The sequence below is a fragment of the Tiliqua scincoides genome, chromosome 2 (assembly GCF_035046505.1).
Source record: "Tiliqua scincoides isolate rTilSci1 chromosome 2, rTilSci1.hap2, whole genome shotgun sequence".
Classification (NCBI taxonomy): Eukaryota; Metazoa; Chordata; class Lepidosauria; order Squamata; family Scincidae; genus Tiliqua; species Tiliqua scincoides.
Window position 1 is genome coordinate 29,226,755 of NC_089822.1, and position 27,133 is coordinate 29,253,887.

General features: G+C 41.4%; 1 protein-coding gene across 2 annotated transcripts in view; it reads right to left on the reverse strand.

The window, feature by feature from the left end:
• The window catches only part of TENT2 (terminal nucleotidyltransferase 2), a 45,007-nt gene that overhangs the window by 12,499 nt on the left and 5,375 nt on the right, over nucleotides 1–27,133 (reverse strand). For both annotated transcript variants that reach the window (XM_066613835.1, XM_066613834.1), the window contains exons 2-11: nucleotides 24,895–25,080; nucleotides 23,999–24,115; nucleotides 20,513–20,762; nucleotides 18,508–18,622; nucleotides 18,286–18,377; nucleotides 17,535–17,601; nucleotides 16,278–16,347; nucleotides 13,227–13,303; nucleotides 11,900–12,028; nucleotides 7,945–7,988 (exon numbers count right to left, since the gene is read on the reverse strand). In XM_066613835.1, the coding sequence (XP_066469932.1) occupies nucleotides 7,945–7,988; nucleotides 11,900–12,028; nucleotides 13,227–13,303; nucleotides 16,278–16,347; nucleotides 17,535–17,601; nucleotides 18,286–18,377; nucleotides 18,508–18,622; nucleotides 20,513–20,762; nucleotides 23,999–24,115; nucleotides 24,895–25,043 (1,110 nt within the window). In that variant the 5' untranslated portion in view covers nucleotides 25,044–25,080. The remainder of the gene's footprint in view (nucleotides 1–7,944; nucleotides 7,989–11,899; nucleotides 12,029–13,226; nucleotides 13,304–16,277; nucleotides 16,348–17,534; nucleotides 17,602–18,285; nucleotides 18,378–18,507; nucleotides 18,623–20,512; nucleotides 20,763–23,998; nucleotides 24,116–24,894; nucleotides 25,081–27,133) is intronic.

The following is a 27,133-nucleotide window of genomic DNA, read 5'->3' on the forward strand; positions in this document are numbered from 1 at the left end:
CCCATATAACCAAATCAAATCAACTAAGGGCGCAATCCTAACCCACTTTCCAGCACCAACATAAGGGCAATGCAACTCCGAGGTAAAGGAACAAATATTGCCTAACCCTGAGGAGGCCTCCGTGATTGCCCCCCAACTGAAAGATGTAGCACATGCCCCACTAGGACAGCTATGCCAATGCTGAAAAGCTGGTTAGGATTGCGCTCTAAGTAAGTAAATTAAAAGTTTACAATAAGTTTAAAAATTTATTTAAAATAAAGAACCCTCCAAACCCTCCCAAGCAGTTGATGATCCCCATACACCCCAATGGATACAATCCTAACCATACTTACCCAGGAATAAGCCCTATCATTGTTAAAAGCATATACATAGTAGCCTGTTAAACATACAGATCTGAAACATTTCCCCAAATTCAGTCAAATACCATGATAGAATCAAAATATACATTGAAATGGAGACAACCAATAATTAACCCATGGAATTCACTCCCACAAGATGTGGCGATGGTCACTGGTTTAGACAGCTTTGAAAGGATATTACAAATGCATGAAGGATAGGTCTGCTAACAGCTATTAGTTATGACAGTGAAATAAAACCTCAAGGTTCAAAACCAAGATCCCACTGAATAACTGGACCTGCAGGGAAACAGTGAATGAGGGCTCCCCAAAGCATTCCAGTTGACCTCTGTAGGAAGCAAGATGCTGAACCTGTAGTTTCCGGCAGAACTTTTCCAGTGTTCTTATACATCAGAAACCTGGGAGAGTGGTGAAATCTTTTCAACTACTTGGCAAAATACCAGCAAAGAGCTAGTCGAGGATTACACAAACCATAGCTAGCTATCACTTGGTAAACAGAGAACTTATGGGGTTAGACTAGGGCCCATTAAGTAAAACTGTAGAACAGGTCTGCAGATTTCTTTATCCATGGATTCCCCCCCCCCCCAGTGGGCAGGCATGTGCACTCCAGAGGCGAAGGGAGCTGCGCTCCTCTCACCTCCAGAGGATCTTCTGAGGCCTGTAGAGGCAGTGCGCGACCACTCACTGCTTCTATGGGCCTCACAATGACTATTTTGGCAAAAAACAAACAAAACTACTACTTCTAGTTTCACCAGGCCTCAGAATGCCTTATAAGGCATTAAAAAGTCACTTCTGGTTTCCCAATAGAAATCAGTAGTAGCGGGGGTTGTTTTGTTTTTGGCCAAAATGGCCATTCTGAGGCTCACGGAGGCAGCAGGCGGTAGTAGGCTGCCTTTGTGGGTCTTAGAAGACCCTCTGGACCTGATTGGAGCTCAGCTCTGGTCAGGTTCAGAGGGTGGGGGCACCAAAAACCACGGGTCTGAATACCCACAGTTTTCCTTATCCATGGGGGGTCTGGGAACAGAACCCCAGCAGATAACGCAGGCACACTGCATATATTTAACAGGTAAGTTATAATTCACACTGTGCCAATACCTATCTTGAATACCACAGGAGTGACAAGGTAACAGTGCAATCTTATGCATGTCTATGCAGAACTAAACCCCACTGAGTTCAATGGGACAAATTCCTAGGACATATTCATAGGATTGCAGCCTACTTTCACATTCACCTGAGGGAAGTCTCATTAAATTCACCCAGGGCCTATTTCTGATTAGATATGTTTAGAATTGCACTATAAACTTACCGGAATCCATCTTGAATTTTATTTGCAGAATAGTCTAATGGCGCAATACCTACATAAATTGGATGCCACATTAATCACTAATCTCAATTCAGGTAACTATGAGGCAATACCAAGTTTAAATGTTTTCCAGCACCAAAGACACTACGCTGTTAGGGGCAGACTATGCCATAAGTTATATGTGGTAAGGGATTTCACAATTAGACATGCAAAGGCAACTTGATATAGGTTTGCAAGTCTGGAACAAGGATTTGCATTTAATGTACAGAATTTTGGAACTGTACATTTAGTGTACGCTTCTTGTTTTCTACAAAGTGAACAAATTAAATTACAGCACATCAATGTATGCCCCCACAAAGGAATTTCCCCATGATGAAAGCATTCAATCAGACCCACAATCTTGCGTATTAAGACAAAATGCACTGGTGTCTGACAGAAGGTGAGATTTCAAGGAAGTGTACTTTTCACAACACACACAGCAAGCCAAATGGCATAGTCAGATATTCATTTTTGACCCCCAAAAGATGGGGGAGCACCTCAGGCTCACATCTGCCTTCACGTGACCCTGCTCCAGATGGACAGTTTCTAGTTTGACATAAACCAAGGCTTACATGTTTTCAGAATCCCATTAAATCTATTATCTCAGAGAAGGACATGTGGAATAGCAAGGCTGACTCCCTTCTCACACCACGCATAGAAAACAAATGGCTGATCAGTACCTTGGTAAAGGGAAAGTCACAAACTCAACTTCTCAGGGATCTTTTGTTTGTCCTGTTTTGCAGAGTTCCTTCACAGACTCCCATTTCACAGACTCCACTTTTATATAAGGGCATTGTATAAAAATGACAGAGCAGGATTGGAGCTAAACCTTCTGGCTACCAGATGTTAATCAATCAGGTGTGGGTTGTCATCTGGTATGTGTGCTCCACAAACTCATCCATCTCATCAGTGCTTGCCCTTGACTGGCTATGCAAAGAAGGTCGTTACTTCAAATGTGTCACATTAGATGGTATCAGCCACTATGAACTATGAAGGATGCCGGATCTTGCTTATTAAGTATAGCTAGCATTCTATACTGTTTAACATGGGGTGGGGAGTTGCACTTACTACTAGTTACTTCTACAAGTGTTACATACATGATTAAAAAATGCATTCCATCAGAAGGCCTTTCAATTTTTTAAAGCTTAACAGTCCAATCCTGAGCTGCCTGTCACGCTGGAATTGCTGCGGCACCGAAACGGCTGCTGCGGCATTCTATGCACAACAGGGCAGCCACCGGTGGCTCCTTGGGGGAGCGGGCTTTCATCCCCTTCCCCGGGTAAGGGAGTAGCCTCATAATGGGGCTATTCTGTTCTGTGGCAGCCCTTGAACTGCTGTAAAATCAAGAGCTTCCATGTTGGGCTGTGCAGCCCGACATGGAGCTCAGGATCCGATGGAGCTGAGCTCCACTGGTCTCGCTCCCACCCCACTCCCTCCCACGGCACACCTCCGCCCCATCCTCTCCTCGCCCTTCCCCCATCTCGGAGCGCATCCCCCCACCTACCTCTCCACCGCCTAGCAGTCTGCACAACCACTGAGCAGTGCTCAATTGGCAATAAGCCTCACAAATGTGCCTTACGGCAAGTTTGCAACAGTGCACACTGGTGGTAAGCCGTTGCACACTGCTTTGGATTTGGCCCCAATTTCTTAATTTATGAAAAATGAAGCACTATGTAATTAGAAGTTTACACAAGTGCATCAGAGACAACACTCTTTCAAAAGGAGTTGAGCAGGCAATGATCTCGTCAGAAAGATTATGCTTATGTAGCACTATGAAACACTGCAAAGTTGAAGTGATTTTACATGTGCTGTTATGCGCAATTCATACTTATTAATGTATGTGAAATTCAAAGTATGCAAATTCAGTATGTTAAGCATTAAAATCTGGTTAAAGACAATTTGCTTATGTCAATAGGCAATATTACACATTCAGAAATAGCAAGACAAGATTTCAGATTTGTTGCAACATTGAAATACACAGAATGATGATAAATGAAAATATAAAGCACAGTAGCTAAGCAGTTACCAATAATAAATAATAATAATAAACTTTATTTGTATCCCGCCCTTCTCCCTAAAGGGACCCAGGGCGGCTCCTTGCAACATTTTTTAAAATGCTGTGTTAATACCATAGGGCAGTGGTTTTCAAACTGGGGCGTCGTGACGCCCCAGCCTGAAACCCCTGGCCTCTGCCCCCTTAAGGGGCGGGGCAGTGAGGAGGTAGCGACACAATCCCCAGGATCACATTGCTAGGGGGACTACAGGGGCTTGGCTAGACTTACGGGAGCCTCCTGCAGCCTTCCGGGGGTGCAGGGAGCCCTGTGTGAGCGTCTGCAGGGCTCCCCAGTCTTCTAAAAGTGAAAGTGGAGCAACCGCGCTCCACTTCGTTTTGTGGAAGTGGGGCATGATTGCTCCACTTTCACTTTTGAAGACCTAGAGAGCCCTGCAGACGCTTGCGCAGGGCTCCCCTCACCCCCGGGAGCATGCAGGAGGTTCACGTAAGTCCAGCCAAGCCGATCCTGGGGATTGTGTTGCTGCCTCCCTCCCCCCACAAGGACTTACAGGCTCTCAAACTCTCCCTGAGAGTTTGAGAACCACTGCCATAGGGTGACTGAAAAACAGATAAATCTGCTTATTCTGAAAAAATTGTTACCATATGTCAGAAAATTTTCCGTTGTTCCTTGCTAACCTTAACTGTGCAATTGCTGATGTTAGATGTCTTATAACAGTGCATGTTCAGCATTTTAAAAAACAGATTTTCAATGTTAAGTGATAAACTTATGCAAATAGTGAGGGTGCTCTTATGAAGAGTTGATTCAGCACAATTGGAACAACTAACTAGTAGGATACAAATATTGTGACCATAAATATCTTATTCTATACACATTAACAAAAGAGCTGTGGAGGGCTTGAGAAAGTAGAATTATTAATGAGAGCTGAAATTGTTTGAAATAAGCTTTTTGGTTGCACATGTATGATCTTATTTTTTTTTTAACAAAAGAACTTCCTTTGCTGCAAAATGAACTTATTGCATTGAATGATGACGTAGAACTTTTCAAACTCAATTTCTGTCCATCTTTAATCTATTCTGTTCAAACGTATCATCCAACTTCCACAGCATTTTTAGATGTGAACGTGAACTCATTTAAAAAAACCCATATACTCTTCTTCATGATCTTAACTCTTGCCTTTAAATTCAATAACTTATGCCCCTCTTGCATCAGTGAATCTTTCATTTCTTTGGATTCTGTGTTTATTTGTGGTCTCCACAGTTCTATGACATACCTACTGTTCTTGTATGGCAGGATGATTCAGCTTCACTTTGTGAAAAGATCAGTAACACCTTTTTTCTCCTTTTCTTCTTTGTTCTGTACTTGGGAGTACATGTGGACACATCTAACCACTTTGGTGACAACTTCATGCATTTGATTAAGTGAGCTCTGGCTTTGAAAGCTTACACTGCAATAAATGAGTTGTATGTTTTTTTAAAGGTGCCCCAGTCGCTCTCTTATTTTTGCTGCTACACACCAACATGGCTACCCCTCTGGAATCTGTTGCAAGAGTAAGCTATTCAAGAATGCACGTCAGCCAATACTGTCACTCAGCTGCTTCAATGTCAGACAGCCAGCTATACAGTACATGAACAATTTCTTTGGGGGAAACATGAGGAAACCTCTAAATCTGTGTTCAAAGGTCAAACTTTTCCTAATGAAACAGCACATTTTAATGATTAATGAAGGACTTTTGAACACCTGTGTTGCCTGTGCAGATGAAGTCTACAAATCTAATTTGCAGATTTCTGAAAGGAGAATAATTCCATAGCACAGCAGTTCCCAGAGTCCTACTTGGACTCTGGAACCACAGTAAGTATTTGTGGGGATGGGGGGGGGGAACCCTGATGGCACTGCAATTATCAAAGTGGCACCAGGACCAAGGGTCTTTTACACATACCTGAGGGGTTGTGCTGGCCTCTGGGAGGCTCACAGTCCCCTATGCAAACCTCCCTGCTGCTGCAAATAGCTCCAACTAGCAATTGGAGCCCACTTCCGATCAAACACCAGAAATGGGCTCCGACTGGCAACCAGAGCTATCTGCAGCAGCAGGGATGCCCCATGGGTGACTGCAAGCCTCCTGGACTCTCCTGGAGGCCAGTATAACTCTGCAGGTACGTGTAAAAGACCATTGGTCCTTACACAACTGTGACTGCGGCAGCACAGACAGGGCACCCATCTCTGGGTCACTCTCCTTAACTGGGAATGGCCCCCTTCTGGTTCCCCTGGTGGGTCATGACCCACCAGTTTGGGAACCACTGCCCTAGCAGCTTCTAATAGGCAATTGTATTAGGAGTAAGACAAGTAACCAATTCTAAAAGAAAGCATCTCCACTTCTTCAAAGGTTTGGAACACATTCAGCCTCAATCCCACTTGATAGTAATAGAAAACCTGTGTCTGGACTGTAGCATTTTAGATTGCAAGTCTGGTGATCACATAACTGAATGTTCCATCACACACACCCATCCCTGAACACACAAAATTAACCATGTCAGGGAAAAACTAGGCCACTATGGGCGCAATCCTAAACGCACCGTAAAGCACATTTGCGCCTCCATGGGAGGAAGCCACGTCAGCACAAGCAGATGCGCGGACGCACAGAAGCCGGCAGAAGCCTCTGCAGCACCACCGCTTGTAAGCAGCAATGGTAGGCGTGGGGGGGCGAGGAGGAGGCGGGGGGTGTTTCTGGGCAGGGGGAGGGTGGACAACGGGCGGCCCCGGGGGTGGGCATGCGGGGGCAGGGTTGGGACCCGGCAGTTATGCCGGATGCCAACCCCTGTCCCCATGGAGAGCAGAGCAGCTTCAAGCCGTTCCACCCTCCTTGGACTTGCACCACCTCCAGAGGTGGCGTAGGTCTGAGGAGACCCATTGGGGCGAGCAGCCCTTACCCAGGGGTAAGGGGAGGAGCTTCCCCTTGCCCCTAGCTGAGCCGCTGAAGCCAAAGAACCTGTGTTGGATGCAGCACAAGCCTCCTGGCTTGCTTGCTCCTGCACAGGTTTGGATTGCACCCTGTGTTAGTATGTTTTCCACCTAGTATAGCAGATATTTTTTAGTTGCCACTTGTACACACTGTTATAACCAATAGTCAGTTGCATATTTGCTACATGAATGCTGAAACATCTAGCACAGTAGTTCTGAAACTGTGGGTCCAGGACTTGACCCAATTTTTAGTGGTTTGCAAAACTGACAGGGCATATTAGGCTATGCGCATCAAGTGTTAAACAAGCTGCTACTTGAGGGAGAACACTGCTGCCCAATCACCATTATAGCCACACCCCTTGGAATTTATAAATTAGGCAGCAGCCTCTAGGACACTGGTTTCCAACCAATGTACTATGGTTTGTAAGACCCTGAAAAGTGGTCTGTGAGGTCTCAGGGGAAAAAAGTCACCTTTGATTACTTCCAGTGTCCTGCTGAACAAGCAATCTCCTTTGGACCACCAAAGAGGGTGGAGACTGCCTGCAGCCACAACCACTTAAGTGTCAGTTGCGGCTGTGGGTGGTCCATTCTCTAAGAGGCCAGCGGCCAGACCACCCACAGCCACATGTGGTTTGTGATTCCAATTTTTTGCCTCGGTGACCCCTGGGCTCCTAAAGGTTGGGAATGACTGCTCTAGGGCCTCTAAAAAGTTTGGGAATCACTAATCTAGCAGAATAAGGAATCTTTAGTCACATATCCCTGAAATGAGCTAGTTTACCCAACATAATCCCAAGGATACAATGGAAATAAGAAAAAAGGATGCACTTCAGGAGTATGTGAACTACCAGGTCACTTAAGGTAAATGTATTAGACCCAAGAACAGCAGCCGAAGGAGAGTAGGTGACTCACAATGTAGACATGCTCTATACATAGAAGAGACCAGAAGTACACTAATATATTGAAAAACAATGTACTGCAACCCTAACCACACTCCACAAGAAACCAAATTCTAGAGAAATACATGGGTCTTACCTTCCTAGAAAACATGGTTAGAACCAGTCTCCACATTCCATATGAAACAAAGGGAAATTTCAGTCTGCAGGGGAATTTTCTACACACATGCACACACAGTGGTAGCTCACCGCAGAGTTTTAACAAACATGGTCACAGGCACGCTTTGCCATTACCCAACTTTAATATTTAAATAGCAACATTCATATTGTAGGTAATCAATTTTTATAAACATATTATGTAGTAATTTATAAGAAGCACTTACTGGGTAATTTTTTTGGAGGGATGGAAGGATAGGTTCAGGTAGGGCTATAAAAAAAAAGTTTAAAGTCACTGTGATTCATATAATTCACAGACAACAACATACCAGCTACGCCAGTGGTGTGAACTGAAGGTCTAGGGTAAAACTTATTCCTAAATGCTTTAAATTAAGCAAAAATTAGCTAAATAAATTTTGAGTGACACTTGATTAAACGTTCTAGAATATGAAAGTTACTCATTTAAGTCAAAGTTAGTAATATATTTCTACCTGATATAGACTTCCTTTCTACAGGGTTTATCTTGGGCTGTGTAGTTCTTTTACAGTATGACATTATGTTAATACAGGGGTCTCCAAACTTTCCGGCATGAGGGCCACATAATATATCTGACACAGTGTCAAGGGTAGGAAAATAAATAAATAATAAATACATGAAGGACCAATGTGTTGAGAGTTTGACTGAATACAATAAATGGTTGGGGTGGAAGGAAGAGGGGAGCAGAGAGCAAAATTGATTTTGCTCAAAGTCTATTCAAAAGGGAGGAATAGATTTTGAAAAAAGATCAGACAACCTATGATGCAAATCTCAAACTCTTTTTGTCTCAGTTTCTGCTCAGTTTTAACTAACATTACATTTATATTCCAGGTCTCTCAGTATCAGTATATATCTCATTTAGCCACTCAAGGTGCTGAATGCAATGTAATGGAATAATTTCTTTTGGCACCTGTATTGGCTTAATTCAGCATATACCTAAAGTGTGTCTTTTGAGTTATTTTTAGCCCTGAGAGGCTGGGGAACCTCAGGGGCTGGATAAAATTCTCGTGAGGGTTGAATTGGCCCCTGGGTCAGGGTTTGGAGACCCCTGTGTTAATACACAACACAGCACCATTTAAACTACTGTAAAATAAATATTGCTTAGCTCAAGAAAATTGTGTGCTACAAAAATGTGACCAAACTGAACACTTTTCCAATGCTGTACTACCTGCCACATTGGTTACAGAAAGCACAATTTGCCCCACACATCATCAATATAAGTACTAAATAAATAGCCATCTTCCTATTTATCTGTATCTTATTATATTTTCTTAATACCTACCAGGTTATCAAAGTCAGGTAAACACTAAGGATATTGCTTTGCAAACATAAAATGCTGTGGCTATATACGTTCCTGTCTATGAGGACAACAAAGATATCCATCTTCCAGTTGAGTTGTTTTATACACATTGTGGTTTTAAAGTCTTTGGCTGAATGTTCATTCTATCCCAATTTCTCCTCTTCAGCAGCTGACAACCTGGCAAACATTTACTGAAATGTCCACCCATGAAGAGTGATTTATACAATTGTGCAGGGGAAGTGATTTAATAAACTGGAGCATCATCAAAATGCTCAGAAGGAAGGGAGGGGGAAGAAAATAATGACAGCTACAGAAGTCTCAAAAGCATGAGATTCAGCTATTAACAAAAAGACTAACAATATTCAATCTCACTTTAGGACTCATAGTTTTTTCTTTGTGAGAAAATTGGAGTGAATTTTGAAGCTACGTACATCTCATTTCTCATGCATTTAAGCCTCCTTCCTTTTTCTTAAATAAAGGGCAAACACTATATTTGAACAATCCTGAAATTTCCAAGACACTTTCACCAAAGTTCAAGTCAAACCTCAAGCAACTAAATAAGAATACCAGGAAACTTCTACAAATCAGAAAGGTAGATACTTTCCAGTGACAATTTGCGTACAGAGCTCTCTTATGAGTACTGTATAGCAAGTATGGACTATGATCTCAAAGAAAGTTAATGCTCATATAGCCTTTGCTACAAAACCAAGTTCACTTCCTCTTGAAAAGCATTTTCCACATAACAAGGGGCTAAGTGACAAAACAATTTTTAAATTTAGAAAAGATTACATTACTGGAAGGATTTCCATTTTTCCCCCTCCATTTGCCCCATTTAGGTTACTGTAGCAAATGAACTCTCCTACCAAAAGTAAAACCTGAAACAGTAGTATTTGTCACAATTTTATCTAGCTCTTTCTCCAACAAGCTCAGAGGGTTGTATACATGATATTCTCACAATTTAACATTCAATAATGTTAAGTATTCCTAAAAAAAGATTTAATAGTGAACCAAGGTTGAGGCAGTGACCAATGAGTAAATTCCTGGCAGAGTAAAGATAGATTCACACCTGGGATTATATCACTTTCTCCACTGTGTCACGCTTGTAAATCATGGAGTACAAGTGTGGCACAGCAGACAAAATGATGGATTCAAACCTGATGTCAAATCTTTCCTCAGTCAAGAATTTACTAGATAGTCACTGCCTTGACCTTTGTTCACAATTTCTCAAACAAGTATAATAATGGCCACCTTCATATGGTTGCTATGAGAATAAATAAAGTTGGGGGGGGAACAGCTGGTGCTGCATTCGTGGTCTCCTTATACACACATTCTGTTCTAAAATCTAGAGTCAGTCAAACAACACACTAATGGAAACACATGCTAAAGTGACGTGCATCCAGCTGGATGTGACTTTTTTCTCAAAAAGAACTATATGTGCAAGTGATTCCAGTTGAACCCATGGCATATAACAGGGGTGCCCAAACCCTGGCCCGGGGGCCACTTGTGGCCCTCGGGGGCTTCGAATCCAGCCCACAGGAAGCCCCCAGTCTCCAATGACCCTCTGGCCCTCCGGAGACTTGCTAGAGCTGGTGCTGGCCCAACACAACTGCTCTGATTGTGAGAACAACTGTTGGACCTCTCACCTGAGCCGTGGGAAAAGGGCTCCCTCCACTACTTGCTGTTTCACGTCTGTGACGAAACAGTGGCAGCAAAGGAAAGGCTGGCCTTGCTTTGTGCAAGGCCTTTTCTAGGCCTTGAGCTACTATAAGACCTTCATTCATTCATATAATTTCCATCTCTAATATATTCATTTATGTAAATTTATTCAAATTAAAAATGTAAATTAATTCTTTTTTTCTCTGGCCCCCAACACACAGTCAGAGAGATAATGTGGCCCTCCTGTCAAAATGTTTGTACACCCCTGGCATATAAGAAGGTCTTCTCACATCATTTGCTTGCCAGACTGCACTCCACCCCCCCAGCAGCACTTTGCCCTAAAGCAGCTTATTTCTCAAATGGCTGCATTGGAGGGGAGAACTGTCTTACCCTCCCTCTTCCAATGGACTAGGGGGCCAATAGGGATTATTCCATCACCACCACCAGGGCCATATACAGAGCAATTCTGGTGGGAAGCATACCACTTTAGCATGTGTTCTGTGACCGTCAGGTTGACCCACCCTCATGTGCTCAGTAAGTTTGATGGTAGAAATACTTGCATAGATTTACTAATATGCTCCCTGCTGTTACAGCTGTATTTAAAGAAACAGCAGGAAACCCAACGAACATGCTTCTAGCACTACTATTTTCCAAAAAAAATAAGTAGAGAAATTGCCAAAACTGTCATCAAACTTCAAAATGGAGAGTTAGAAAAAAAAAACCCTCTTCTGGAACAAGGAACAAAGTACGTTTCAGGAGTAGAGCACCTGCTCTGAGCACCCGGCTCAGCAGTAGAGCACCTGCTCTGCATCCAAAAGATCCTAGGTTCAATCTGGGGCATCTTCAGACAGGGCAGAGAAAAATTCCTGCCTGAAACCCTGGTGAACCATTGTTAATGAAAGCAATACTGAGTGAAATGGACTGATGGTCTGACTCCATATGACAGCTCCCTATGTTCCTAAGTTCAATTCAGTCAAGGTATGATTAACAGCACAACACCACTGGACATGAACCAAGAATATGGCGTTATATGAAAGAAAAAACAAGAACAGTCCCTCCTTGTCTCTAGAGATCCTCCTAGCAGATCTAGAACAGAATGACTAAAATCATTATAATAAGGAGAAAAGCCTGAAAAATGTGACTGGGGAGGGACGAGACATAGCTATTTCCAAAGTTAAATATATACTTACTTTGTAAATAGTGCAAAACCATCAACACAAGACTATAGCTGCTTAAAGTGCCTCGACTGGCATCATTTATGCCACAAAAGCTCGCCCACTTCTTTACAACCAGCACTAATGGACGAACTCGACTCTCAACTGTAAACAAGACAAGTATTTATCAGGTAGAGTAATTAGGTGCTTTACTAATGGTAATGGCACATTATAAAAAGTTAAAGCTCACACACCCTTCTAACAGTTAACAACTTTATTGTTAAAGCACTGCTTCCCCAATCCAAACACATTTTTACCATCTATATCTTTGCCTGCTACTTAAACTCTACCAAAACTGTGGCAAAGGATTCTCCCTTTTTAGAAGATTCTGTCCATTCTTCTTCACTGCCTCTTATGCTTGCAACTTCCTCTACCTATATGGAACCATCTCTCTCCTATCAAATTCTCTTTCAAAACTCACCTTTGCCATGAGGTCTGTGGCCTAACTCCATAGTCCATTCTAACTCAAACACGTACAGCTAACTATATTTGCTCACATTCATCCTTGAGAATGGCTCCCTCTCTTGAGACCTTTCGGCGAGGCCTGAAGAACTTGTTGTTTAACCAAGCCTTCTGACGTTATGGCCTTTTTAACATCTTTTATATATCTTTTAGTTGCTTTTTTACAGGCCCGATTCCTCTAAGAACTGCTGTTTTATGCTCTTTTATTCTGACTCTTCTGACTACTGTTTTTATGGGTTCTGCTAATGTGTTTTTTAATATGTTTTTATCTGTTTGTGAAATTATGTTTTAATCTGTTTTATATGTTAGCTGCCCTGGGTCCCTTTTTGGGAGAAGGGCGGGATAAAAATAAAGTTTTATTATTATTATTTATTCATCCCTTGTTTGCTTTACCTCTCCCAACCCACTCCCTTCTCCATTTGTGACTCTGAATTTTCCCTTCCCACTCATCCAGCACTATTTCAATTTAGAGTGCAAACTCCTTTGAGTAGACATGACTTTAGCATATACTATTGTGTAAAATATCATTGACAGAGCTATCTAAAACAATGAAAACAAGTCAATCTGTACTAGATATATACACAATGGATGATATTCTGTGGTGAACAGAAAATACTGTCACTACAGAAGAGTATTTCTCAAAGTGAATAAAGGTTGATACATTCAATATAAAAATCAAGAAAGAAGTCTTTCCTCAGAAGTGATTTGCACAGTGATCAACATAATTTACTCCCAAACAGGTATGCACAGGAGTGAAAGCTACATGCCCCATAGCTCTCCATTAGTCAATTTTTAAAAGCATCTAATGTAACTGCTTATGAATAATCTACTGACTACTTACTGTATGCATAGGTTCGGAGAAGGAATGTATTTCTTATTCCTACAACATTGTTTACATTCAAGTCAAACTCCACACAGCTAGGGGGGAAAAAAAGAAGAATCAAATTTGCACAAACATTTGCAAACAAAATCTGCATTATATTAAATACTCCGATGATGACTAAATATACTAACAAAACTTTGATTTTCAAAGATAAGCCTCTTTCACCTCTTAAACTGAAGACAGATATAAAAGATATACAACCCTCATCTCATTTGTCTGAAACTTATGAATTATGCTGTAGCACACAACCAGACAAGAACAGGACTAGTATTTCATGCATCTATTGCAGAACTTAAGTGTCTCTAATTGTAAAAAGCTGACTTAAAACCCTAAAACTGATCAGCATGACATACTGTCATCTACATCCTGACATAAAGTAGCTGGGCAGTAAACCCAATGTTCTTGCTACAATAAAATTTCCCACTTGACTAGAACTGAACAGCCAGGTCACATTTTTCTGAAGGTGCCATTCCACCATAAAGCCACGGCAACAAACCTTAATAGAATGATATGTCTAATCTTAAAACATAAGAATATGGTAAAATCTCAGAAGTAGTACTGTGTTGCAATAATCAACATGCATGTACAAGGTTATCCAAATATTACCATTTCCACCATGAAGCAACTTATACACTTTTAAAAAGAAGACTGTCAGCAGCAGAAGCACCCTCAGTGTGTAGACAATACCAAAAACATGCCAGAAACATAAGCTAGTGATTAAATAATTAACAAAACAAAAAACGCAGATGTTCAGACAAGCCTGATCCTCACACTCTTCAACTTGACAGCTCTGCCACTGAAATCTACATGAATGGAGTTGGGCTGGGATATTCACTGGTGAGGAAATGCAGTTGGATTTTGCTGAGAGGCACTCACTGTTTTATATATTTCAGTTCTGAGCACAGGCAACAATTAAACACTGCTCACAATCTGACTCTCAATTGGCTCTATAGTAATCCACGTATTTAAGTAGACATCATTAATCAAGATCCTGTGAGAATGGATTCTAATGAATTCTAAGCAGGATTGAACAAGTTACTTTAATTAAGTGCAATAAACTGATCTTAGCTGAAAACCCAAGGCCCATGAGAAGTAGCACGTTATTGGTTGTAAAACCTCCAGGCTGATCAGGCAGTGAGGTGGATGCTGTGCCAACCAGCATCCAACTTCCTCTCTTTCTCCCACTAGGGTAGCATCCTCTGGGAATGGTTTCTGCAGAATGCCTCACAGTTATGCCCCGTTTCTTGGTCACACTTCAGAGAAGCGGAGGTAGGGGGACAGAAGGAATTCATCTCCACTTTGGGAGATGAATTCATCTCTCCTCTAGCATCAAGGCAGCTTCCCTGGACTTCTAAGTGCATCCTTTGGGTTGGCTAGGGAGCTTTGAGCAGAGGCTCCCACACTGCACCCACTCTCTTCATCACAGACAACAGTGGGGGTTTTAACGCTCTGGCCGCACTTTACCCATGCTCCCTCCCTTTCTACTGCTGCACCCCTTTTGTCATAGGACGTACCCATTGCCCTGACAAAGAGGACATGGCTATCTTGTGCGTGGAGCAGTTCAGAAGTTCCTGAACAGCTTCTGCAGCCAGTGCCTGGATTACTGGGAATTTGGCAAATGGGGTCAGCAGGCCTGCAGTTTTGCGACTCTCAGCACCTGGTGCTAGCAAGGGGAAGGCTTCCAGACAAGGGTACCAAATTTAGTTCCACTTTATTGTGAGCATCACAAGAGCCTGACAAACCTTGAGTAGCAGAGATGCTGAATAAACTATCTCTTGCTGAAATACCTGAGCAATAGCAGGAAAAAGTAATCACTGAGATTAAATCAAAGATGGATGCTGGAGAAGAAGTGAGATAAGCAAGACTTATTTGTCCCCCCTGCCCTAGTCAGGGAATAGCAGAGTAAGAGAAATCTCTTTCTTTCAAGCTAGAGAGGCAGTTTTTAGCCAACATCTAATTCATGCACCTTCAAATAGAAACAGATACTATGAAAGCAAGCTGGCTTTATCAAAAGGTTGCATTGTGACCAGGATACCATCATTTGCCCTTCACTTGACAAAGAAGATAGTAATGTAGTACTACGACTGTACTACTACTACGAACCATCACTGTGCAGTCATGCTCTCTTCAGCTAATCTGAGTTGTCCCAAATAGTAAGTACCTCATACATTTTTCGCTTTACATGTGAATAGATGGGTAAATATGGAAGCTACAAGAATCTGCACAACAAGCATGCATAACCTTTATCTGCCTCCTTTATGAAAAATGCAAAATTAGAATACATACAAATGTAGGTATTCAACAAACCCCTTTTAGCCATCTGGACTTCCAATGGAGTATAGTCTCCTCCCAAGCATTTTGCAAGACTAGAAAAAGAGGTTCCATTACAGCTTCCCATTTACTCAGATCTCAACATCTGCTGCTCTCCCCAAATCTGTTAACTCTAATATCAGGGACAGGTTGTGCTTTCACCAAAACTGCAGTATGAATTGCAACTCCTTTACATTCTCTCATAAAAGTGAACAGAAACCATTCAGTTCTACAGAAGAAAGTAAATCATCACAGTGACAGATTCTCCTATAAACAGGAGGTAAAAACAAAGGCACACATGGAGAACACAAAGGAAAGAAATGCCACAAAAGAGAACCAGAAAAAAGAAAACTATAAAGAAAAAAACAGAAAGATTTATCTTTTCCTTTACAGTTATATTGCGTACAATTGTGATTTATGATTTTATTATTGTATTATGTTATCCATTAAAAAAGAAAAGAAAAAACAGCAACAGAAAACCAGGAAATGTAATGCACACTTTAAGCCCCTGAAATCTATGGAAAAACATTTCACTTCTCAGATTTCCCAGTGATATCACAGCAATAGCAGCCATGATTAAGAAAATTATCCTATTAAGAAACATGCCACACAATTAATGGGAAAAAGCACCTTTTCATAGCATATGCTACAACACCTTTCAGAACTAAGAATGAAAAAAAAAAGATTATAGGTACTTGCCTGACTTTATCCCTGAACTTCACTATTGGCACTTTTGCTCGAATCAGTTGAGGTCTCTCAATGTAGTTTGCTAAGAAGGGGTAAGGGGAAGGAACAAAGGCCCCGTAAAGTTTCACAGCAGATACACAATTTGCACTGGGCAAATAGATAAGGCACTTCTTTTTCAGATTCACATTGACTGTATACAAGCAGACTGGTAAGAGCAGCTGATCCCCAGGATCACGTTGCTGCCAGAGGCGGGGCTTCCTTTTACTCACCAGTATCAGCAGCAGCCTCCCAGGGGTGACCCCGCAGGGCTCCTCAAACCTCAGAAAAATCTAAAAATAAAGATCACAACCCACTTCAAGTTTCGCGATTGGAAACCAGAAGTTGATCACAATCTTTAATTTTAGATTTTCCTAGGCTTGGGAAGCCCTGTGGAGGCTTCTGCAGGGCTCCCCACACCCCTGGGAAGCTACTGCCAATACTGATGAGTAAAACGAAGCCTCTGTCAGCAGCGTGATCCTGGGGATCACATAGCAGCATTCCTTCCCTCCCTGCCCCCTAAAAGGGCAAAGACAGAGCTTCTTAGGCTGTGGTGTCGCTATGCCCCAGCCTGAGGACTTCTGACTAAGAGTCTTGTGGCACATTAGCAGTTTGGTCATATTGCAACAATATTAAAACACATTTCAATGAAGCTGTTTCTATTGGGTTCATAGATAAAATTATCAGCAACAGGGCCTCTAGATTAGCACAGTTAACCTTTTTAAAACCATCATGACAAATACCCCCAACTATTATAACAGTTAGACAGAGTAACTACGCAACACAGACCTGACTTAAAAACAGTATGTTTTATCTGAGAACACATATGGGTAGATAATACAAAATAAAACCGTATTTACAATTCCGTGAAACAACATTTGCTGTTTACTTCTGGGTGTGCATGTGTGGAGATTTATATCCTGCATTCTGGTAAAATGCTCCCAAAGCAGCCCAAAGCAAAGATTACAACCAAATCCCCACCCAAAAATATACAATAAAACTTTCTAGCATTAAAGCATGCAAGACAGACAGCAGAGATCTAATACGTTAGAAGTACCTAAAACTCTGATTCATAATCAAGTCACCCGCTGAGACAAGCATAAAAGACCTTTGGAGGAGGTCTTAATGACTTCAGAAAGTTTGAGGACAATTTATGCAAGTATTTATGTCCTGTATATAAATATCTTAAGTTTGTCAATAATCACTCAACCATAAAAGTTGTCTAGAACTTACAAAGCTTCCTACAGAAGTGTTTTTGGAGTAAGCTGAGTATGTGCCTTGCTTCAGTCTTCTGATTCATCTGAAATAAAATTATAGCCATTAACTACTTGGACTTGAATAGAAAATGAGAACATTTTATTCCTTTTGTCAACATCTAAGAAAAGAAACATATTTCGCAGAACCAATCTATGAGAATCAAGTCTTCTGTACATCTAACAACAACCCATTATAATACCTCTGATATTCATACATGTATTATAAAACAAAAAGAATTACAGACCTCATTTAAGTGGTATCAGTCTTTTCCTAGCATTCACCTCAATACATTCATCACACTAACACACTTCTTTCATTTAAGTTCAAGAGAATAAAAAACAGTGAAATGAAGTGGACACAGACTGCAGTAGTTTCGCTGCAGTTCCTGGAATATGAACTGAAAGCCCAACAAAGCTGCCTTAGTGTAATGTCTTCATTCAGGTATTACACACACACACACTTTCACAATTACCTCTTGTGAAAGCAGCTTTGAAATCTCATTAGTTCCCTTTTAAAGAAATATCTGTTCTATCTTTAATAGTAAAGAGTTCACAAATACAAAAATGGAAGACCTAAATTTTATTCCTAAATTTTTTCTGGCTTCATTTCATATTGTTACACCATGGCACTCCTTCAGGCCTCTCTCAGAACATTCTATAAAGAATCTGAATATATATTGGTTAGTTGTATTTACTGTGTGAGCAAACCTCTCCTTTTAAAAACTTACTGGCTCCTCTTGAACCACCAGGCACAAGTCACCATCACTGCTACGGGTACCAAATCCATTCAGTGAGGATCCAACCAAAAACAGTCTACTATCTGCAAGGCAAAGATCATGTAAGAAGATTAAACTTGCATCTTTAGATGTGGGAACGAACCCTTTATTAAAAAGCTGAATATTAGTAATAAAGTATTTAAATACTTTTAAGAGTATGAAGTCACAACATACTTGGAAAGATCTGCTGAATTTCCCTTTGGAGTTGTGTTCGACAGAGCTCTTTTTTGTTCAAGTCAAGGGTTTGTTGTTGACATGCTTGAAATAACTCCAGTACTTGCCGACTTAGCTTTACATGTACAAAATAACACAAAATTACCATTACCATAAGCACTCGTATGATCTTCTAAATATATACAATAAGTGTGTGCATGTATGTGTGTGCACTTTATAAAGCTTATTTCCCCCAAATCATCCTATATAGTTGCTTTTGAAATTTTATATGTATCATACACATACACAAATAAGCTATTTCAAGACAGAAATACTTGTTTTTGTAACTTCTTATTTATCCTATTTCTATCCCACCTTTCTCCTCTGGAGGGAAGCCAAAGCGGTCATCAATATCAGAGACCACCAAAACATGCCTCAAACTGAAATGTGATTTTGGCTACGAACAGGCTAATTTTGCTCCAAAAATGTTATTTGCTGCTATAACACAATCCGCACTGGGGAAGCTCTTCTACAAAATGCTGTGTCTATGTAGGTAGCTTGGAATACAGGCTTTAGCTTGATAATGTCAATTAAACTGGGAGGGATACTTGTATCTCATTTTGCCCCCCCCCCTTAACACTTTATACTGTTTCACAAACAGCTGACACCTGGGGAACTGTTTTCCAGATTAGAATTGGAGAAATAAATCATTCTACTGACAAATATATTGTCTATATCAGTGGTTCTCACACTTTTAGCACCGGGACCCACTTTTTAGAATGAGAATCTGTTGGGACCCACCAGAAGTGATGTCAAGACCAGAAGTGACATTATCAAGCAGGGAAATTTTTAACAATCCTAGGCTGTAATCCTACCCACACTTACCCAGGAGTAAAAAGCATAAGCAAAGTAGCCTATTCAAAGTACAGATCTATCACATTTCCCCAAATGTAGTCACATACCATCGTCTAATGCATTAAAAATAAAATATTGAAATGAATGGGGATCCACCTGAAATTGGCTCACGACCCACCTAGTGGGTCCCGACCCACAGTTTGAGAAACACTGATCTACATAAAAGGTGTTTTCCTGATCGGTTCCTGGAGCAATGAGCACACACTCTCCTTGAGACGGTAGTTTCAGTCAGGGTTCAAGAATGGAACTGCAATTGCTGGTTCAGAGATGCCCCCAAAACATTCCACTGTAGAATCAGAAAATGCTGGTACATCCTTATTCCCTCCCTTGGGATTATCTGGCATTATTTGGGCAGATGGTAGAAGGGGTCATCAATGATGCCCAGGACCTCTTTACTCTGAGGGTCATAAGGATAATAAATGCAGCCAACATATTGCTTTCAATTTTCAAGAGATGCTTAAGAGCCCAATCCTGGGATCAATGCGCTGGCTTACTGCCGGCACACACTGTCGCAAATGTGCCGTAGCCTTACTGCTGGGCAAGCGCCCATGCTAGCTGAGTGCTGGCTGGTGCTGGGCTAGCGCCGGGCGGGACCACCGAGCCGCGGCACAGTAAGGGGCAGGGGGTAGGCGGGGGTGGGGGGTAGGCGGGGAGGAGGTGTTCCGGGGGAGGAGGCAGGCGGAGGGCAGAGAGAGGGTGGGGAGGAGGTGTGACGGGGAAACGGCAGGCGTGTTGGGGGAGAGAGAGAAGTGGGTCCAGTGGAGCTCCTGTCTGTTCATGTGGGGCTTGGCACCCTACACGAACGCTTTTACTTTACCAAAAGGTCGCGGTAAATTGAGTAGCCCCATTGCAGGGCTACTTCCCTTACATGGGAAAACAGGATGAAAGTCCCCTTCTCCCAAGGTGCCGCCTGCGGTAGCCCGTGGCACACAGGATCTGACGGCAGCCATTTTCTGTGCCGCTGACGCTGTGCGCCACGGGAGCTCAGGATTGGGCTGCCCGTTATCTTGTGAAGCGCACTAGTATGTTTTGGCAGAGGTTGGGAATCACCATGTTGCACAGGAAACCTAACTAGATCCGAAAGTAGAATGGAGCCTTTTATCAACCTTACCTTATCTTTGGCCACAGGGAGTGCAGCTTCTATAGGGTCAGGAAATGAAGCTTCTCGTAAGGGAGGCACACATCTAGTCAAATCTGAGATGTAATGTGCTTGATATAATGGCGAAGAAATTGATCCAGGGAATGAACGCCTGCGATCTTCTGGTAAAGGCACTGTGTGGTTGGTTGAAGTTGATTCATGATGGGGTGAATGAAATCGCTGGCGCTTCACTTCATAATGAACATCCTGCTCTTTCAGCCTCCTAAAAATATAAATAGGAGCGGGCTATTTCAGTTTTGCTACTTAAATATGAAATGGAACAATTTAATTGTAGAAACTTAATTGTAAATGCTACCAAGTAAATCATTGTGAGTATTCCAGCAAGACCGTGTAACTTTGAAAAAAAGAAGGATGCCCAACCATGTTGCTGCCCAAATCAAAGTCTTAAACAACAAACCCCAAAGAATGCAGCAACAGCTCAAGTTGTGTTCCATGGAAAGATGATGCTTGATATAATTGAAAACACGTTTGATTACCCAAAGTTGAAATTTGATCAAGCCATTCTTGTGCAGAGTAAAAATGATTTTTCTCTCCAAAATACACACTACAGTAACTATAGGTTACTATCTATAGTTTCAAATCGCTTAAAAAAACAAAAAAAACCAGAGTGCTGCAGTGAGAAGCTATGTGCAGTGTTGACCCAGTGACAACAAGCAAGAGAAATGAGGCAAGAGGAAAGGGGAGAAAGAAAAACTTACCACAACACAAAATGTAGAATGTGTCTGTGTAGGCTTAGTTTGTACAGACAGTAAAGTATTTGATCTGGGCAAAAAAGAACCTCCATTTCATTTGGCAAATATTTACAGATTAATGCAGTTACAGTCAACTTTTATTACAAAATGTCTTGCTTTCAGCAAAGTTCTTATGTTTGGCATTGTTTTGTAACTATCATACATATTCCAAATAATGTATAGACTATACAGCATTAAGCTGATTCCACAAATTCTTAAGACTCTGGAACTATTAGCAAAGGCACCTGGCACACTTGCAAGCAACTTTGCACATTCCAGTAGTAACTGCAACCAACTCCTTATAGGGTAAGAGATGCCCAGACTGTAGTCCAGAGACTACAGTTCATAATGGCAGTCAGCCTCTGAACAACGGAAGGGCTGTTATAGGAAGATGAAAAGGCATCAGGTACTGGATGAAAGAAAATCCCCAGAGAAGCAGATAATCAGTAGGTTAAACTGATCTTTAGTGGAATCTCAGAGAAAAGGATATTGGGGGAGAAAATTTATTTAGTGGCAGTTAAAATATTAATGTGCTAAAATACTTGTAAACATTTTCCTCATAGATGGAAAGTATGCACAATCTATGTATTTTTATACATAAAATCAAAATATTGGCAATTATGTTCACACAACTAGGTTATAAGAATGTTCAAAATCAAACAAATTTGAGGTCCAAACCAAATGTGCAGTTACTCAATGGGAAAATACATCTGAGAATCACATCAGTGGGTGTCAATTCACATGGGACATGCAACTATACATTCACTGCAATCCAGGGCTTTCTTTGTGGCAAAAGCTGTACTAGTTCCTCCTCACACACCTCATTGTTCAGCAGTGTCTACATGTACCCCAGTCACATTTGCCAGCCAAAAAGAAATGAGAGCTTCCCCCCTCAAGGACTTGCCCTTTTGAAAGTGGTAAATGTCCTGCCCTTGCCAGTGACAGCAGGATTCATGTCCTGTTTGTCTTCTGTGCCAGTGTGCACAAGGCTGACCACTCACACAGGAGCAAGTTGCCATCCACTCCTTGGGGCTTCTGAGCAAGCAGGCCTAGGATTGTGCCCCAAAGCAAGCACCCTCCCATACCCACCCCTACAGTCACACTAAAGAGCAGGCAAAGATATTTCAATTTCATTATCTGTCACTGCCACACTCTCATTCATACCCAGATGCTACATGACTTGGACCGCAATTCTCACACTTTCCTGGCAGTAAGCCCCACTGAACACAAGGGACTGACTTTTGAGCTGGCAAACAGACTAATATAGAGAGCACTCTTCTCTCAAGTGGGAAGAAAATCAAAGCACTGTTGGCTTCCCCCTTCTTGCCATCTCCCCTCCCCCCAATCCCAAGCAGATAAAACAAAATATCAGGTAAAAGCTGCTCTCAGTATGTCTCTCCTCCTTGCCACAAGCAAAGGAGAGATGGCCTCCCTTTAAAGTCAAGGAGAAGAGGAGCTACGGTGAAGGAGGCCTCCCCAGGAGCATAGTCGAGGATGCCATTGCATCTAACAAACTCATGGATATTGAGAACCATGTGGGTTTTGCAATCATACATTCAAAAACCCATGTGGAATTCTCCCAATTTATGGATTAAGTGGGCAAGGGCAACAAGGGGGAAAGAGATACTTGGATGTTCCATAGTAGAAAACCAATGAGATAAGGAAGCTCATGTAAATATAGCTTCCTAACATGCACTTACTCTGCAGAAAATGCCCACTGCCATGTGGGTTTCTGCATGTTTGGTTTGGGCCTAATAGAGAAAAGCATTCTGGAATCATTCTGTTGAACATTCACTGCTTTTTAAAGAAGCCGATCTGTCTACTACTTCATATAGTACCAGTAGGTAACATTTTCACCTCTTCCCCAACAGGGAAGATGGAGACTCCTGCCATGGCATAGCTGTGTTTTCCCAGCAAATCTGAGTGCTACAGCCAACAAAAAAATATTGCTCAAAAGCATATAAGTCTTATGCTACTTTTACACAGAGATAATGACGGGGTCCATGAAATACAAGTATTTCAATCAGTATCTGACCAGGGGAGGAGAGTAACACAAAGAATCTTACTTTAAAAGCAATATCAAATTTCATAAACACAAGCACAGTTGTAGATATTTACTTTTGGAAGTATCCAAATATGGAATATACAGGTGGAGCCTGTTTGTCCACAGAATTTCCATCTGTGGATTTGGCTCAATTCTGGCCCCCTGGACCTGCATGGAGTCAGACTTGGCCCCACCTGAACCCTCCAGAGGCCCATGGAGACCACAGGCAGCCTCCATGGGCCTCAGAATGGCCTCCAGAGGTTCTAGAAAGGCACTTCTGGATTTCAGTCAAAAACTAGAAGTGCCCTTTAAGACCTCTGGAGGCCATTTTGAGACACATGGAGGCTGCGCACAACCTCCACAGGCCTAAGAACAGCTCCAGACATAACTGGAGCAAGGCTCTGGTCGCTTTTGGAGCTCAGGGGACCCTGAAATCCTTGTGATTTGATGTCACGTGAATTCGGTATCAATGAGGGAAAAATATTTTTTCGCTTTCTCAACATGTCATCATTCCAATATACTGAATGAATGAAACAGAAGCTTTTTATTCAAAGAATTATGACTACTTTCAAACAGCTACAATTTAAATCTACATGAAATAGAAATGTAACATGCCTAATGGAAAGACTTAATACCCAATAGTTACACACACAGAGCACTTACTTTCTGCCTCGGAATGCTGTAGGTGCTGCTGATGTACGCACTGGGCTGCCATTCCTATAGGTAACTGGAGGTGATGAAACTGGTGGGACAGTTGAAAGATTACCACTCACCAGAGATCTAGCAAGATAAAGATGTGGCAATATTTACTTAATTTATACTCCACCTTCCTTCCCCCACAAAGAGGCACCCAAGGTGTCTTACAATGTCTTAAAAACCAAGCAATATAACAATAAAATTGTACAAAAACTGTCAAAAATTAAAACAAAACAGAGCATTTGAAAAATGACATCAAGACAGCAGAAAGCAAAAAAAAATCAAATCAAACCCAATCCACAACAGCTGAAACAACCTGTCACCAGCATCTAAATACTGGTTCTTCAGTTGCCATGGGAACATAGGTAGAGCGGATGCCAGTCTGATCTCTACAGGCAGGGATGCCACCATGGAGAAGGCCCTCTTTTATATCACCAACACTTGTGCTTCTGCCAACAGCAGAACCTGAAGAGGCCCCTCCCTGATGAACCTCAGGTGGCAAGTAATTTCATAGGGGAAGACAGTCCTTCCAGTACCCTGCTCTAAACAATTTAGGGCTTACTCACAGTTTGTTGTGTAAATAATGAAAACAATTACTGCTTAGGCAGTAATACAAACACAAGAACGCATCAAACACTGTTCAACAACTTTCTTGCAAGAAACACACTGTACTTAAAGTGATTATTCAAATAGGGTTTTTCCTACATAAGAAGGCTACCTTAAAGCCCCAACTGGATAAATGAAAATTAATTTCTTCTTTTTACTGCATGAGAATTTTGATGTAGGCTGAAATCCCAACATTTATTTTGAAAAAAACAGGTCTTTAATCCATCAATCATAATGTAGTACCTTACAGCACTTACGTTGTACTCTGGAACTGAGGATGATCAATAATTTGCTGGTGAAAAAGAAGAACAGGACGTACGTTTGTTGGAAGATTACTGAAAAAGTTGTATTGTTGGTGTTCTAGAGGGAAGGGTGGACAACCCAAGTTGGAAGAATTTGGGAACATGCTCTTCTATGCTGAAAGTGAACATGTATTCTTCGACCTATGTGAAGGATTAAGGGGGGGAAATCTGAAATCATATCACTAAAGAGACACAATGACTACATTAATCATTCAGTCATTACCAACTAACAATAGCTTTAGTCCAGTATTTGGCAGCCAAACATTTCACACACTTTTTGAATATCACTTTTAAAAATAGGCATAAATATTTGCCACAACATTGTAGGAAATCCAAGAAGAACCTCTTATTACGGACTACTTACAGTCCTTGCAGCCATGTTTAAACCTCTAATGAGGCTGCTGCCTTTAGTCTGAAATTACAATTCCATGAAAATCTCATCAAAATTATTCAGAAATAGAACTACAATTATGGAAGAATCACCAGAAAGAGTAACTGAACATAAAAACATTTTAGAAAGTTTTTTCAGTTGTCCAAAGATAATTGTTTTGAAGAAATGAAGGAGTACAAGTTTAGTGATTTTCCACCTTGTATGAAATCTAATGGAGGTTAAGTCTCTAAAAGAAGTCTTAATTTGTGGGGAAAAATTTTTTTTTAATCAACATCCACTTTCAGATAACCACAAAGTATACATTTGCACATTCAAGACCCCTCTGTGCTTCCAACATATGCATGCCTTGTAGTTACATAAAACAGAAATGATTATATTTCAACACAGAAAACATATGGCAGTTCCATTCGCTCAGTCATAGGGTACATGTAGCCCAACAGCTTGTTTCCAACAGTGCCCAGTCAGATGCCTCTTGCACGCCAACAGGCAGGCCAGGAAAGCAACAGTTGTCCCCCAGAAACTGGTATTAAGACAGACGCCTCTGACCATGGAAGCTCTATTCAGCCATCATGCCCAAACACCTTTGATGACCTATTGTCCATGACTTTGTCTAAATCTTTCTTCAAACTATCCAAAAGATTGTCTAAATCAGAGGTAGGGAACCTATGACCTAGAAGAGGCCGTTTGCAGTGCCAGTAGTGGCCTGTTGTGTATTTGTCCGCAAATACCAAATCCATCTTTTATTTCATGACATAACACCAAACTTGGAGTATTTTTCAGTAACTTTTATTTATTCTTTCCTGTCAGTGGCAATGCAGTAATTAGCAATCTTGCGCCATAGGCCTAAGAGCTTATAAGGAAAGAACTACATGTTAAATAAAAATGTATGCTTTTATAACCAAGGAAAATACAGGCCGTACCTCGTTATCCACTGTGGTTCTGTTCTGGAACCCCCCCCCCCCAGTGGATTAAAAAAATCAGTGGATACCAAAGCAGTGGAAAAAAGCTTTAAAGATTCATTTCCAAGTTTCTTGCTCCTCTATGCCTCAGAATGCATTGGTATATATACTATACCTCACTCAGTCATTAGATAGGGTGAATAATGGAATCTAATTGAATGAATTATTGTTTAACAGAGTAAAGGTAGGAAATTGGATTTTGGTGCTTTTTTTCCTTGCTACAAGGCATTTAAAGATGGACCTTGGTATCAACGGTGAGTCAAATCAGTGGATACCAAGGTACTACCTGTAATTAATTATAAATAAATGTAAAATAAATAAGATGTTGCCACCCAATATAAAAAGGTTCCTCGTCCCACTCTAAATGATACACTTATCTCATGAATAGAGGTGTTTGCTTCCAGTAAGACAGAATTACATCTCAACTCTTACTGAACACAATGAGCTTACTTCATGGTAAGTGGCCCCAGGGAGTACACCAGATAACCAGAAACCTGCATCCTGGTGCCCTACCTTGCATCTGACATAGCCCATTTTTAAATCAGGAGGTTGCACGTACACATCATGTCTTGTAACCCGGAATGGATTTTTCCTCCAGTAATTTGTCCAATCCCCTTTTAAAGGCATCTAGGTCAGATGCCATCACCACATCCTGTGACAAGGAGTTCCGCAGACCAACCACACACTGAGTAAACAAATATTTTCTTTTGTCTGTCCTAACAGTCCCAACACTCAATTTTAGTGGATGTCCCCTGGTTCTGGTGTTATGTCAGACTGTAAAGAGCATCTCTCTATCCACTCTATCCTTCACGTGCATAATTTTGTATATCTCAATCATGTCCCT